Consider the following 15,405-nt stretch of genomic DNA (forward strand, 5'->3'; position numbering starts at 1 on the left):
AGTTCCTGCCTCTGATCCACCCCTTGGAGCTCATTAAAACATTACATACGTTTCATGCAGGGTAGTAAAATATCAACTCTGGAGACGTGTACCTGTAATAATAGACCAATATAATTTATAGGTAACATAGTGTCCTCCAGCAACCATAGACTGCCAGCAAGGGTGCTGCCAAGACACCACAGACTCACTATGGAACAGTGCACAAAACTACACATAAACTTTCCAAATAAGGATGTTATGCATTTAAAGGTGGAATACATTCTACTACAAAGGTATGTGATCATAAAGAAAGTAGTGGCCCCTACCCAGGTGTAATCTGTGGCGATGTCACATTTCAGAGTCCATGTAAACAAGCATTTGTAAAACCAATAGGTCAAGTCTCAGCACACACAGTGTTAGCACAACAGAGGAAGAAATATGGAAAAGAGCCCTTAGGCAGGTCAATGCAAGCAAGCACTAGAGTGGAGTTGGAAGGATACATCCAAACTACCAGTAGCATCAGGTAAGAGAGAAAGACTCCACTGGGTTGAGCCACAATGTGATTGACTAAAACCAGTGGCTGAAAGAGTCAGATGAAAGAAAGCTAAAGGTTGAAAGGGGCAGACCAAAAGCCAACTCTATGTACATTGTTAGCTATAGGTCTTTACAAATGTACTAGGATGATAACGTTGTCTTCTTTCTTTACATACTACAGCACTGGAATGCCCAGCAAACAGCCACTACTCTCTGTGCACGGATCTCTGCTCCTCATCCTGTGCCCAACTCTCAGACTCGTCTAGGTGTCCGTCCGGATGCGCAGAGGGATGCCAGTGCGATGACGGCTTCTTCTCTGATGGTGATCAATGCGTCAACTTGAACAGCTGTGGCTGCTTCTACAATGGAATCTACTTCAAAGTATGTCCAACATTCGAAACACACAAATCCACACAGAGGTGTTAAAACCCAAAACTGGGATTTTGTTGTTGTTTCTGCTGATGTTTTGCCAAAGCAAGTGCTGCTAGAACGACTCATGATGACCAAGAGATGTGCTGAGATGCAAAGAACATCGTCCAGTATTATTGGGGTCACACATAGTAGTTCTTCTCAGCCCTACAAGGAAATGCCTCCCTTTTTGGAGAAAAGGAAGAGCTGGCAAGTGTCTCACTCCTCCACCAGCAATGTGCGCTCTGTCAGACAAGAAGTGTTAGGAGTCACACCATCCTGCCAGAGAATATTATATCTGCAAATGATGATAAAGTAGATCCATGCCCTACACACAGTAATTGATATTTTACAATAATATAATCATTATTAATATTGGTATGTCTGAATGTTTTGCAACTGAAATGCACTTGCAAAAACATTCGCACTTTACCACCATTTTGAGGTTGGTTTTAACCCATTTGCAAATGGGAAAGGGTTCCCAAAGGAACCTCTGCCCCTTTGACAATAGTAGAAAAACTATGTTTTGGTTGCAGAAGTGGTCCAAAGGACCATGCTCTTAATACATGAAACTTAAACGTTTCATTTTTTTCCTTTTAAACGCAGCCCTTTTTCCTTTAAGGAAAACGGGCTGCATTAAAAAAAAAAAATTACTTCATTTAAAATCCATCACAGGCATGGTGGTCTGCTGAAACCACCAGGCCGCCAACCCTGTGATGGCAGCGAATCGTAGTGGATTACAGTTTGCAATCTACCTCATTAATATTCATGAGGTAGGTCTATTTGTGACCTACTACGAAAATTTGAGAAATTGGGGCTAAATAACTCCTGTGTACATTAGTGATAGCGATTACCAAATAGTGATTTGCAAAAATGCTATTTGGTCATTACTATAACTATTCTTTGAACATCTAGCACTATATTAGTTCTCTACGCCATGCTATGCTAAGCCTTCTATAGTTTTTCGGCACAGCTTAAATAACTTATGTTGTCACCAGGTCAGCAATTGGAATGCATCCCTAAACTATCTATCCTCCAAATGCATCTACACCCCCCTTACAGCGGTGCCATGCATGTCTTTATTGGTAATGGTGTCTTATGAATTGAGGATGTTGTCCCTGGTGCTCATCTCTTGCTCTGCTGCAAAATTATGCAAACAATGCCACTTTGCAAACATGTACAGACACTACGGAGGCTAATGCTACTTTCCCCTTCTTCTTTCCAAGGAAGGTCATCTTCCCTTACAGGTGTGATTATAATGCGTGCTCCAAAAAAGTAGAAAGTGTACCTCCTCTGACCTGTTGATTTGAACTGTGTCAGAAAACATTGAGGACCAGTTTTACTAAGCCCTTGCATTGCCATTGCACCACACAATGTGACGTAAGGAAATGCAAAGAATTAAGTGTTATTTACTAAGCCATGCAAGGCCACCTTGCATAGGTCTGTGTGGCTCAGGAAATCCAGAGAGATACAAGGCAGTGCAGAACGCTGTCTTGAGTTACTCTGCATTAGGAAAGCAATCTATGGGTGTTCCCACACATCCACCCATGGACTTTGGAGCATTCTGAGATTTACTAAGTGTAGCAAACAATTGGAATGCGTCAAAATGCTAAGCCGTCCCGACAGAGGCATAAAGAGGAGAAATTGATGTATTTCTCCTCGTTATTTCCTCTTTCTATCTGTGCTTTCCCCACCACACATAAAAAGAAGAAAACTATGCCCTTGATCATTGATAATCCTTCCTGTAAAGTAGGCACCCTTGCCCCAATGCACAAAGGCGCCTGTGTTGACACTAGGCAGCACTATGTGCGCCAGCACAAAAAGAGAGGAGTAATGCACAATATCTAAGTAAATCTGGTGAATTTCTTCTCTCTCCATTTGACACAGCACACTGCAGTACAGCAAGTTGTTGTTGTGTTGTGTCAAATGTTAGTAAATCTGGGCACCAGTTCTCAAACAGAAAACATGGCAATGAACTTCAATTTGTTACTATTACCATTCAAACAGTTAAGTCTTCTTTCCTAGGCTCTACACCTCTTCACATACTCTTAATATTAGAGTCAATCATGTTTACATGCAATCAGGCCTGCCTTGCATGTAACATATGTCATGATCACTCAAAAGTCATGCTACAACGACAATTGCAACCAAGTGATAGTGTTCACATTTAGTACCAATGCCTTATATGTGAACACCCGCCACTTTTCACTACTGACAATCGCCAGGACAACTGCTTCTTAATTTGTGCAGGGCTGAGATATAACTCCTTGAGGAGTCCTGAAATCTCATGGTATGTAAGAGGATATGCCTTCATTATTTTACCATTGTGTTATATTTGAGACACTACACTGAACTCTGGTCAGCATCCCCCACTGAAAAAAGGACCATATAGTATGTATGGATATTTCATTTCCTTGTATTAAGCGTTGCTTACTACATGGGCCTCATTGTATGCATGAGGGGGACACCCTTCTGTATTCTCACCCTCATGCAGTAGGTATGGGTGCAACACAGCACAACACTAACAATAAGTTCTTGTTATACACGACATACAAACACGTAAAAGGTAGCACTAGAGAATCTTTGCTCCTTTGGAAGTAGCAAAAAGTGAGAGGAGGAGCTATTTTTTCTGAGCTCTTTCGAGAGTTAGGCCACTTTTTTCTTGTACTAGTTGAGTGTGCTTAACATACCATGTGGTTCGGTGCTCTTCTCTCCTCTCAATGGTTGTGTCTCAGTGTTCTCCTCCTTCGTACACAGGTAAATGAGCAGATCCTGCTGGAAGATTGCCTGCAGCTGTGCACTTGCTCCGCCTCCACTGGAGTGGTTTGCGTGACCCACAACTGCTCGGCTACGGAGCGATGTGACGTCAGTGACGGAATCCGCAACTGTGTAACTATAGGTAGAGCCACACTTCGATATTGTTCAAAGATTTGCTTGCTGCTTAAGCGCTCTAATGAGAGTGCATTATTATATCTGTCTCTTTCTTTGAAGGTCCTTCAAAAGTTAAGATATGTCTATACCAGTGCTTAATTTGAACCTGTGGTTTCTGGTGCTTGGCACCAACACTTAATTGTCAACACCAGCGCTTGTGACACTCTGCCACAAACACTTAATTGTCAACACCAGCGCTTGTGACACTCTGCCACAAGGTGGCACTGCCTGTCTAATTTAGAAATTAGACCACAACAACAGATATTTATCAATTCAATAGACATAATAAATAACAATTACCTGCTACCCAAGCCATTCTTATAGCTTTGATGACCTGAAATAGTCTCCATTGTAACTCTTGTAGGCTTGTGATGGTTAGTAGTTGTGCTGTTACTGTCATTGGCAGCATGGCAGGGGCAATGAGTGGTATAAGCTGCTCTGGCGTCTTGACAGGAGCATTGGCACGTATTTTTTTTGCAAATTCAACACTGGTCTATACATATACATTATACACAGTTTCGCAGTTTCCTTGAACTGTTAGTAACAGGTATTACTGTTACACAGTGTAATAGTGCTCAAACTCATGCGTTAGAAGACTGACATCCTGAGCTGGCCATACCACGAATACAACCTGCATCCTGGAGTTCACATAGTCCTAAAGAGGCAGGCAGGGCACAGAAGGCATCTTAATATACCAATCCATCTACACCCTCTTCTACAATGCAAAATTATTTTGAGGGAGGAGATAATAAATGGTAATTTGCCATTAGGACCTTTATTTGAATAGTTATAATGACCTAAGCACGATTATAATTTTACCAATCCACCTGAAACATTAAAAATTCAGACAATGCTACAGGTCGGAGAACATAAGGATAACAAATATACCAGTGATTCCAGCAAACTCATGCAATTAAATAAAGCAAAATGCTCTGTTTTTGAAATTCAAGGTCAAAACAGGATGTGTTCACAAACTGCATTTTGTAATATGTTTAGTAGTACTACAGAAGAACCATTAGAGTAAAAAAAAATGCTATCCAGAACCCTATGAGTATAAATCTTCAGCTGCGTCAATCCTATCTTTTCTTTAAGGAGATCCTCCCACATGGGAGTTTATTGTTTAGTAATAAATGTGGGATGGACCGGGGGGAATGTACTTACTACAGAATCAGTAGGATTTAGGGACTGAAGAAAGGTTTATGGAGGTGATTCTGAAGGGATGTGCGTCCACCCACAAAACAGTAAGCCCAAAGTTATTCATAAACTGCATTTCTAAAATTACTACAACCAAAAGGGACCCACAACAGTAGTAAAAGTCCAGTACCACACATGGACACCCACTGGCACTGCAAACATCCTCTAATAGTAATCAGTGGAGGTAGTTCAGTTATTTTCACCATTTAGATATATATACATATATATTACCTACTGGCGGTCGCCAGTAGGTAGTTATAGTTAGGACCTATTTTCCATAGGAAATCTGCAACATTCTATTCTCAATAACTTTGGCGCCGGTTGACGAATCTTCGCGTAATTTCTGAAACTTTTGGCCAACTCTGTTCCGCTTCTATCCTGAAAGTCTCTGGTTGATTTGTCAAGCGGGGGCTGAGAAAAAAGGGGGTCCCAAAACATGTTTTCCCCCTGCAATTTTCCATAGGAACCTTTAGTCGCAGCTACAGCCTGAACTGCTGAACGGAATTACACCAAATTTGGCAAAAAGGTAGCCCTTGGTTCAGAGTCGGGCCTTTTGGTTAAATGGTGTACATACGTTTAGTAGTTGCTGAGAAAATCAAATTTAAAACCATATATATATCTATGGGCGCGGAGGATCAGCGAACCCTGTCGAGCACAAGCTGTATGCTAATTGGCTGTCAACACTCCAAATCAGGAAGTGTTTGCGGCCATCTTGTGCCTCAGTAGAATCGAGGCACAAGAAACCTAGGAATAAAATGTGCAAAACGCAAAAAGGGGGCAGGGTAGAAACACCCTGATCCCCTAGGCCAGCTCAGGGGGTCCCACAAGGACATCCAAGGCCCCCCAAAAAAGTGGTTTTGTGAAAAACGGCAAGATCTGTGCAGGGTGCGCGGATCCTGCCGATAAAAAATAAAATGTGTAGGCTCCCGTGCTTCATTGGTAATTAGCCCCCAGGGGGCAATGAAGGAATTGGGTGGGGGGCCTCCCCGGGCTCTAAAATTAAAAATAGGGGGGGTGCGTGATGGACCCCCCAGCCCCGGGGACCACCACTTGTGGGAGGACGGCCATACGGCCCCCTCCTGGAGCCTTGTTGTAGCCCTGGGGACCTCCACCCCCCAGGGTCTCTCTTCCAAATAGCAAAGCCGATTGCTTTTCCATATGGGGAACTACATCTTAACAGCTCCCCATGTGGAAAAGCAATGCTGGCTCCTGCTGGACGCGGGGAACGGGCGGGACCGTGGGGGGATCGGGGAACCCCCACGGTCCCCAACGGAGAGGGCCAGCCCCTGGGAATGAGGTCCCCAGGGCTTTTTGTGGCCCATGCCCCCCCCTCCTCAAACAAACAAAATAAAAAAGGCTGACCCTGGGGGATGGGGTCACCGGGGCAAAAGAAGTCCTTGGGAGGAAGGCCACGCAGCCCCCTTCCCAATTTTTGTATTAAAAATAAATTGGGGGCAGGCCCTGGGGGATGGGGTCCCCAGGGCCAAGATTATTAGGAAAAGAAGGGGGGCCACACAGCCCCCCTTCTGAAAAAAAGAAATAGATCAGCATCTCGCCGGAGGCCACGCCCCCTCATTCCTGCACTCAGCAAACACGCCTGTGGCGCTTTTGAAGATGGGGATTGAATTTTCCTTGAAGACTGGGGGTCCCAGGGGCCCAACTAGCCCACCAGGAACCTCCAGTATGCACCAGGGAGCTGCGTTGCGGAGAGGTGTTCTGAGGCCATGCCCCTTTTTACACCTCTCTGCAATGCTGCACTGTGGCGCTTAATGGAGGTAGCTGGTGGGCTAATTGCACCCCAGGGACCCTCAGGATTCAAGGGGACTTAATCCTCCAACTTAAAACATGCCACGGGGCACGTTTGCACAGTGGTGAAGGGAGGGGGTGGGGCCTGAGGAGATATGTGTGCAAACACGCCCTGTGGCGCGTTTTAAGTTGGTGAATTAATTCCTCTTCAATCCTGAAGTACCCTGGGGCCCAACTAGCCCAACAGGTACCTCTGTTTTAAGAGGTAATTGTAATCCCCCTGCCCTTTTATATACTAGGGGCTTACAGAGGAGGTCATGCTAATCACAGGGGTACCACAACGCATAGTGTTCCCTAGTGTATGTAGGTGTTTTAACTGTAGGCTAAGTGTCTTTTAGCACAGCACTGGCTCTAGGACTGGTTAGTCAGAGTCATTTACCACCAATACCCATCTGAAAAAGTTGAGGGTACAGGATGATTTTGCAACAAGGCCTCTTTCTGCTCCTCTGTTTGTTCTTTCTGCACGTCTCCCTTCTTCCTGCACTTTTCTTTGTCTTTGAGTACTTCTGTTGCTTCTTTCTGCATTTCTTTTGCTTCTTTCTGTGTGTTTTTTCTTTTTTCTTCACATGTTGTAACTCTGTACAGTAGAAACTAGCATTTAAAAAAACCTTAGAAATTCACTGAAAAAAAACATCGGTTTCAGGCACGTTATAGTTAGGAATTAGCATTTAAAAAACCTCTGAAATTCACTGAAAAACCATAGGTTTCAGGTACGTTATAGTTAGGAATCAGCATTTAAAAAAACCTTAGAAAGTCACGATATAGTTAGGAATTAGCATTTAAAAACCTTAGAAATTCACTGAAAAAAACACAGGTTTCAGGGGCGTTATAGTTAGTTGGACATTTCACTCATACAAAATCATTTAAATTCCCCCGTTATAGTTATTTCAGCTAACTGTAACTCCCGCGCCCGCAATACACTGCTGATAACCTCACATATTACATCACTCATGCCATGGTCCGTGACATGACTCATGACATGACTCATGACATCTCAAATGACATGACAAATGACATCTCAAATGACATCACTGATTACATAAGTGATCATCAAGTGAATGTGTGTTTTTCTGAAAATTAAATAGGATTCAAGGATTATACAGCTGGACCTAACTTTGTCAAGGCACCATTACAGCTGATTACAGAGTGTTTATCATAGTAGTTTCATTCTTAAAATAGGTTCAACAAATATCAAGACCAAGGCCGGAGTGCTGCATGGCTGTTTTACATCTTCATGTCAAATGGCTGTTCCAAATTTGAGTGCAGACAACTCTGACTGCTCATTATTGAAATTTGTCATTGAGACATTTTTCTCCCTTTCTACACACTGCCTATTAGTCAAATACTAGATCTCCAGTATAAGAAATTAAAAAATTAAAAAAACAGACTCACAGTGAAAAGCTGCAGTGCCCATCTGTAGATGTACTGCCATCACTCAGATGTTCTTAGTTAACAGACAGTGGTTCACTATAACCTCTCAAACCCTGCCTGAATCTGTTCTTAGACACCATGGATGTTTCAAGTGAGAAATTGTGTGGTTGGATTCACATTACTTGTGTAAGGATAATGAATGTGGATATTTGTCCAGCAACCTGACAGGGAAAGGACTCAGGCTGGAGACCAAGTTTAAGCAACAGGGAGGAGCCACCACTTCACAGTCCTGAGGCTATATATTGAGGAAGTGATTTTGCAGCTGGTTTAAAATGCATTGTCTGTACAAGAAAATATCTCCTGTGAGACCAGATAGATTCATTATAATGCAGAACCAGTTCCACCCATTAAGCAAGTATTACTGTTCTGCGTCACATTCTGTGTGAAAGAATAGCCTGTCAGGTTACAGAAATGCTGCAGCACATTCTAGCCATATAGCCTTTTGCTGATGAGTAGTATCTGTAAAATGAAGAGCTGGCCTACAGTAGAAAAGGCCTGCACTGTTTATACAGGAAACAGGTCTATTTTGTCACCCATTTAATATGATTAGTGATTATCTCACTGTCACTGAATTGAAGGTGTGTACTGTTCTTTAAATACTTAATGCAGGTTTATCTTCTAGATCGATGCGTGAGCCTCGCATGCAGGACACATGAATCATGTGTAGTCACGGATGGATTTGCCAGTTGCGTACCCAATTACTCTGGCACCTGTTGGGGCTGGGGCGACCCACATTACCACACCTTTGATGGCTACAACTATGACTTCCAGGGTACCTGCACCTACACCCTCGCCAAATCCTGCAGCAGTGACTCTACCCTGGAACCTTTCACAATTGAAGAGAAGAATGACAATCGAGGAAACCAAGCAGTTTCATATGTGCGATTGGTTAACATTTATGTGTATGGCTTCAATATATCCATTAACAAAGGAGAAGTTGGGAACATAAGGGTAAGCATGCCAGAGTATCACATTTTAAACAGTTAAAAGCATAGTCCACAAAATGCATTTGTAATGTGAAAGATTCAGTGATATAATTGTAAGTAGTGGAGACAACAGGGACAAATGGCAATGGCACCCTCGGGCCTAATTTTGCCCCGATAGATATCCAGAATCCTCTTATGTCCTTCTTTGAGTAAAACAAATGAACTACACTGCCCCATCTGACACCTCTCCCCCTCCAGCATACTCCTGCCACAGCTCTAATTAATCCACACCTATCACATGATCCCCTGCCATTGAAATCATCGCCACCTCCCTTCTCCTACCACAAGGATCACTCTGTAACAAGAAAAATGGCTCTTTTTGCATAATCACTGGACTGGCGCTGCTAGTTTTTGACTCAGAGAGTCATAACCAGACCTCAGTGCCAGTGCTCTGACCATTTATTTTTGTTTAACTTTGTTTATTATTATTTTTATATTTGGAGTATGCATTAGATTTGAGCGCAACTGTAACACATTACATTTTGAATCTTAGCTTGTACAATTAATATAATTATGACAGTCAGCATTGCAATCAATGCCGTCTTTTACAGGCCCCATGTATGGACCCTTGACTTGCCATCGTAATGTACATGCATAATCTATAAACAGTTTGATATAAACATGACTCGTAACAGTGTACCCTACCACCTGGAGCATTTACAGTAGATATATGTGTCGGTGCATGCATTGCACCCGTAACCTCCTGTTCGCGCCGCAGCAGTCCGTCCGTCCCAGTGCTTAATTTGTAAGAAAAAGAAGTGCAGGTGTTGAAAATGTTGCCAAAGAGGCCACAGCTCACTTCCTCCTCCGGTGGGCCCCACTTTAACAGTCTGCCTCAGTCTGTATCTTCGAACCTGGATCTGTTGTCTGTCCCCTACGTCTTTGCTCTAAGAGTCTATCTTCTCACCTCTCTAATTGTTTTCTATCATCTTTGTGACGCCTGGTGTGTTACCTTAATCTCTGCATTTCTTATTTGCCCTCTATTCATTCTTCCCTTGCCCTTTTTCCTCTTCACTTTTATCCATGCTCTGCTCTCTCTCCCCTCGATCCTGGCTCTTCACGAACACTCTTCTAGCAGTGATTAGCTGTGTCTCCGTTTTATCATTTGTCTGCTGTTTTTCCTCTATCTGTCCTCTACATCCTTTCATTCTATCTTCTCTCTTCTTAATGCTCTCTTCTTCACATCATGGCTGCTTTCTCTTTGTATCTGATTTGCTCTCCTTTTCTTCTACTTAGCTCCGTCTTATCTCTCTCCTCTCCTGTTGTTTCTTTCTCCTCTTTACTCCTGCTCTCTCTCTCATCTATAACACTGCTGCTACCTGTGACCCCTGTCGTCAGCTTGTACATGTCCCTGCTATTTTGAACTCTACATTTGTCTATTTCCTAAGGAAGAGGAAGATGATATGTGTTTTACTTTCTTACCTACACTGAATGCAAAAACAAAATGTACACCAAATGAAAATTATTTTTTTGCATATATTAATCAGTGCAGTATAACTGGGTTATTTGCAGAACAGGTAGCTGCTCAAGCACAGCAGGCGATGTCACTACTAGTGCTGCCTGTAATTAGTAAGTCCAGGGATGGCGACGGCATTGGCATCCACTGCTCGGCTTGCTGTGAACCTGCCTGCTACAGCACAGGCATTGTCCCCAGCCGTAATGCTGCCAATGCGGGAAGTATGGCTGTGGTGCCTACTGGATTCACGCACGCTCAGCAATTTCCATGCTGGGGTGCAGCGCACAGATTCTACAGGTGACGCCATGGCGCACAAAAGTTGTGTGGGCCACAGCCGTATCGAGCACGTTGAGGATAGCAGCAATGCAGGGCTGCAGGATATGCTACTCTGGCTACACAGCAAGTGGAATGTCCACACTTGCTTTCGTTTATTCTTCCTCAAGAACCCTCACTCCCAAGTTCCAAATGCGCTCGTGCAACTTCCTTGCCTCAAGTCCGTCTTGAACCAGCCCCCAGCTACAATTATCCAAGGGGAGGCTTAGGATCAGGCAGTGGCAAGGTGCAGCAGACTCTGGGAATAGAATTCAGGACATAGTTTGCTGATGACTTCTTGGATTTGTGATCAGCAAGATGACATCATCACTAACCTGGTGATACACAATCATGCCTGCCTGGACAGGTGTATGCTGACCTGTCAATGAACATTTACCAACTAGAAACCATGCAATGTATGTTATTCTTTTTATTTTGAATTTGAACAATTAATATTGAGACCACCACCTGCAGGGTCAGAAATTGTAGCCCCGGCCTTGTGAAAGAAGTGCAGGTGCTGAGCACCTGAAAGCTCCTGCTCAAATTAAGCACTGGTCCGTCCATTTCGACTGTGTGTAGTGTGTCCCCAGTTTCCCATACTTTGCAATATTCAATGACCACCGTTCAGATGTTGCACTATGATGCTTGGGGGCTGATTAAATGCCAGACGAGAGAGCAAGCAAAGCACCGGGGACTGGGAGGGGGGAAGAATGCGCCACGTCATGAGAGGCAAAAGGGGTGGTGTCGGAGGGGCAGGAGCAACAGTGTTTCCGCCACTGACATGTACAGACTACATTGGCAGAGAGCTGAGCACCTCCCCTCTGTCAGTGTATTATAACTTATTTACTATTACCTATTCTTTATCAACCGTAGTTTTGTCTACCAGCGTCTCCAAATGATCACGCCAGGCCATGTGAAATTCAGCCAATATTGCATCCCACACCTCTGCTATTGGCTGTTGTCGCAGCCCTGTGGCGTCTTCTCGGCGAAGCACTACAGTTTCCGTCTGCGCCCAACGCAGTAGAGATTGGTACCAAGCTACTGCCACTCGGGGGCAGGAGACTTCCAGCGACATGTAAGTAGACTTTTGGCAATTATTAGTCCCAAATCCAAGTATCTAGAGGTTACTTTGTGTCCCTTGGATCTTGGGTATAGTCCCAGAGTGCACATCTCCCACGACCAGTCTAAGGTTCGCTCCATGCACTGGGTTAAGCAACTGATGACTGCTTCCCTATATGTTTGAATAGCAGCGCATGACCACAGCATGTGTAATCGGTCCGCGCAAGTTTCATCACGTCTTACACGCTTAGCATGAATTAGATCCAAATACCTATTTATACGGTCCGGTGTCAAGTAGGCTCTGTGGACGATGTAATATTGAACGAGACAGAATCTAGCATTATGAGGGATTTGCAGAGCACTCTTGGGTATATTTTCCCACTACTGGTCTGTGGTGGGTCACCCTAAGTCCACGTCCCAATGGACACGGACCAATTGCGGTGTTGTGTGGATTCTGAGGGATTCCGCAAACCACTTGGTTAAATGGCGGCCTGAGCCCAGTTCATGTAGGTATTGAATGGTTAGGTGGGTGTTATGTTCCTGCGCCATATCATCCCACAGCGCGTTAAGTGCATGCGTCACTGTGGCGTGCAGAAGAAAGTGACCCTGCGGCAAGCCCGAACCCTAGGTCAGTTGTGCGAACAGAATAGCTGTCCATCATTGTACAGATCCCTTAGCGTCTGTATCCCAACCTCCTCCTAATACACCAGTTCCGCGTTCAGCCTCCTGGGTATACCGAGTATAGGGGGTGATGGTGCATATGGTACTATATGGGACGTGTGCAAATGCTGCGTCGATAACATTGATACATCACCCCGACCAGCAGTTGTGTAGGTACACTGCCTGTCTGACCCGGATGAAACAGTGTTATGACTTGGGAATGAGTGAGCCGGGGCGTCCGTGCTGCTGTGTCTTCAGCCGCGGTTGGCAGTAGGAGTTCCTGCAGGGCGGTGACATGGGGGGGGGGGGGGGGGGGGCAGGGTGGCAGGTAATAATGTATGGATTACGGATTTTAACAGGTAAGTAAACATATAAATAAATAAAACAAATTTTGTTGCGCGCACTGCATCGCATTTGTTGATGCAGTGCACGCAACTAAATTTGTTTTATTTATTTATATGTTTACTTGCCTGTTAACTCCGTAATCCATACATTCCTACCCCCACCCTATCCCTCCCCCTCCCCCCATCAACGCCCTGCAGGAACTCCTACTGCCGACTGCGGCTGTGTGTCTTCAAGTTGGAGCGCGCTGAGCCAAAATGCCATCCATTGAAGCAGCACAGCTAGATAATATTGCTCCAGATTGTCAGTGGGTAAATTTTAGCTAATGATACTCTGCTTTGGGATCCATGCCTTATGAATTGTCGCATATCGGATTCCAAATTTTAAAAAAAGGGCGGCTTAAGGTGTAGCAGCAAAGTTGTGAAATAGTGAAGGAGGCGTGGCAGGACCACCATTTTTAACAATGCAATCCTGCCCATAACCGCTAATAGCAAGGTAGCCCAGAAGGAGATCTGAGTCCTCACCGCTGTGACAGCCCGAACCAAGTTGCCCTTGAGAAGGTCCTGCGAGTGTCTATATATAAGAATCCCTAGGTATCAGAACTCTTCGATCTGCCAATGCACAGCCCTGCTGTGGGTTGGGAGTCGATTCCAGAAATGGATACAGACATGACTTTTCCCAATTCACCTTAAATCCCGACATCAAGGCGAACCCAAGGAATGTGGCTGCAATTACTCCACATGGCTGCCCCACATCTCTGAGATATATCAATAGGTCATCCGCGTATAAAGAGACCGCATGCATGCCATCCCTCAACGGGATACCCCAGTCACCTGGTTTGGCACGAAGCATCTCAGCCAGCGGCTCAATGGCAAGCGCAAATAACAGTGGGGAAAGTGGGCCGCCTTGTCTCTTGCCGTGTTCTATGGGGACCGGTGTTGATAAATATGGGCCTGTCTTGGCCCTGGCACTGGGATGCGTGTAGGGCAGTTTAACGAGGAACAGAAAGACCTCCGCCAATTCATACCTACGCAGCGCAGCAAAAAGGAACTCCCATTCTAGGGTGTCAAACGCGTTCTCCTGATCTAACACTAGGCAGCCGGCATGCGCCCAGCTATCCCCAGAGTAGCACATCACTCAGAAGAAGTATTGCAGATTTAACAATGTGTTGTGGGCAGGCACAAAGTCCTTTAGGTCCGCATGTATCAAATGTGGCACCAACGGGGCCAATCTGTTCACTAGCATTTGAGCCAGTACGTTATAGTCAATGTTAAGTAACGCAAGAGGGCGGTAAGATCCTATTAGTTCCACATTCCGGTGAGGTTTTGGCAAGGACACCAGCAGGGACTCACAAAGCGTGTCCGGGAGCATGCCCACTTCCTGCGTTTCATGATATACTTCAAGAAAACACGGCCTCAGGAGCTGTTGATAGGCCTTATAATATTCTGCCGGGTAATTGTCTGGGCCCGGTGCTTTGCCTGTAGGTAGTGAGCTGATAGCACAGTGTACTTCCAACAGTGTGAGCGGCACGCTCAATTCACTTCTTTGCTCTAATGTGACCTGGCACAGAGGCAAAGGAGAAGGAAAGGTTTCTATGTCCGTTAGCGTTGCCCGGTTTACCGAATGGTACATTCTGGTGTAATGTGCAGTGAGCTCACCATGAATTTCATGCTGTGTGGTAAGCAGTGCTCCCGCTTCTGAGCGCAGCCGTAGCACAGGTGCCAACGCGTACTCCTGCCGGATCATGCGCGCCAGTAATCTACCCGCTCTGTCTGCGGCAGCATGAGCTCATGCAGTATGTGACCCGTAATTCAAACAGCGCAATCGCTCCATCACCTCAAAATGTTGAGCATGCTACAAATGAATGCCTTGTGGCGTATCAGTGCCCTGCACCAGTTTAGCCTCGAGTCGGGTCAAGGATTCCAATGCTACTAGTGGGCCTCCAGCACTGATTGTGCCACCCACATGAGTAGCCCTAAAATGGTGTCTCAGGCCTGCCATCGCAGTGCATGAGTGCAGTTGCTAACTGCCATGCTGACCTGGCCAGTGTCCCCACTGGCTAGGCCTAACCCTTCCCTTGGTGTACATTTTGGACACCCCTATGAAAAGCCTAAGGTGCCCCCCTGGGCAGGGTGCAGTGTATGTGAAAGCCCCGAGGAAGCCGTAGGGTTACCCCCTTCCTCAGCGAAATGCGTTGGCATAAGGGATAGGAGGATCTGTTGATATTAAAAGAAGATAAACAAGAGCCCAACTGTTTATTGTTTACTTTGCTCTATGATAACTGTCATTTCTAGTATATAAGACGTG

The 15,405-nt window shown here is 45.0% G+C and overlaps 1 protein-coding gene across 1 annotated transcript in view; it reads left to right on the forward strand.

Moving 5' to 3' along the window:
* Window positions 1–15,405, forward strand: part of LOC147701260 (IgGFc-binding protein-like) — a 464,605-nt gene that overhangs the window by 225,927 nt on the left and 223,273 nt on the right. Inside the window, exons 8-10 of the mRNA XM_086929326.1 lie at window positions 695–894; window positions 3,679–3,820; window positions 8,906–9,234. Of these exons, the coding sequence (XP_086785452.1) occupies window positions 695–894; window positions 3,679–3,820; window positions 8,906–9,234 (671 nt within the window). The remainder of the gene's footprint in view (window positions 1–694; window positions 895–3,678; window positions 3,821–8,905; window positions 9,235–15,405) is intronic.

Source organism: Lissotriton vulgaris, chromosome 7 (genome assembly GCF_964263255.1).
Source record: "Lissotriton vulgaris chromosome 7, aLisVul1.2, whole genome shotgun sequence".
NCBI classification, from domain to species: Eukaryota; Metazoa; Chordata; class Amphibia; order Caudata; family Salamandridae; genus Lissotriton; species Lissotriton vulgaris.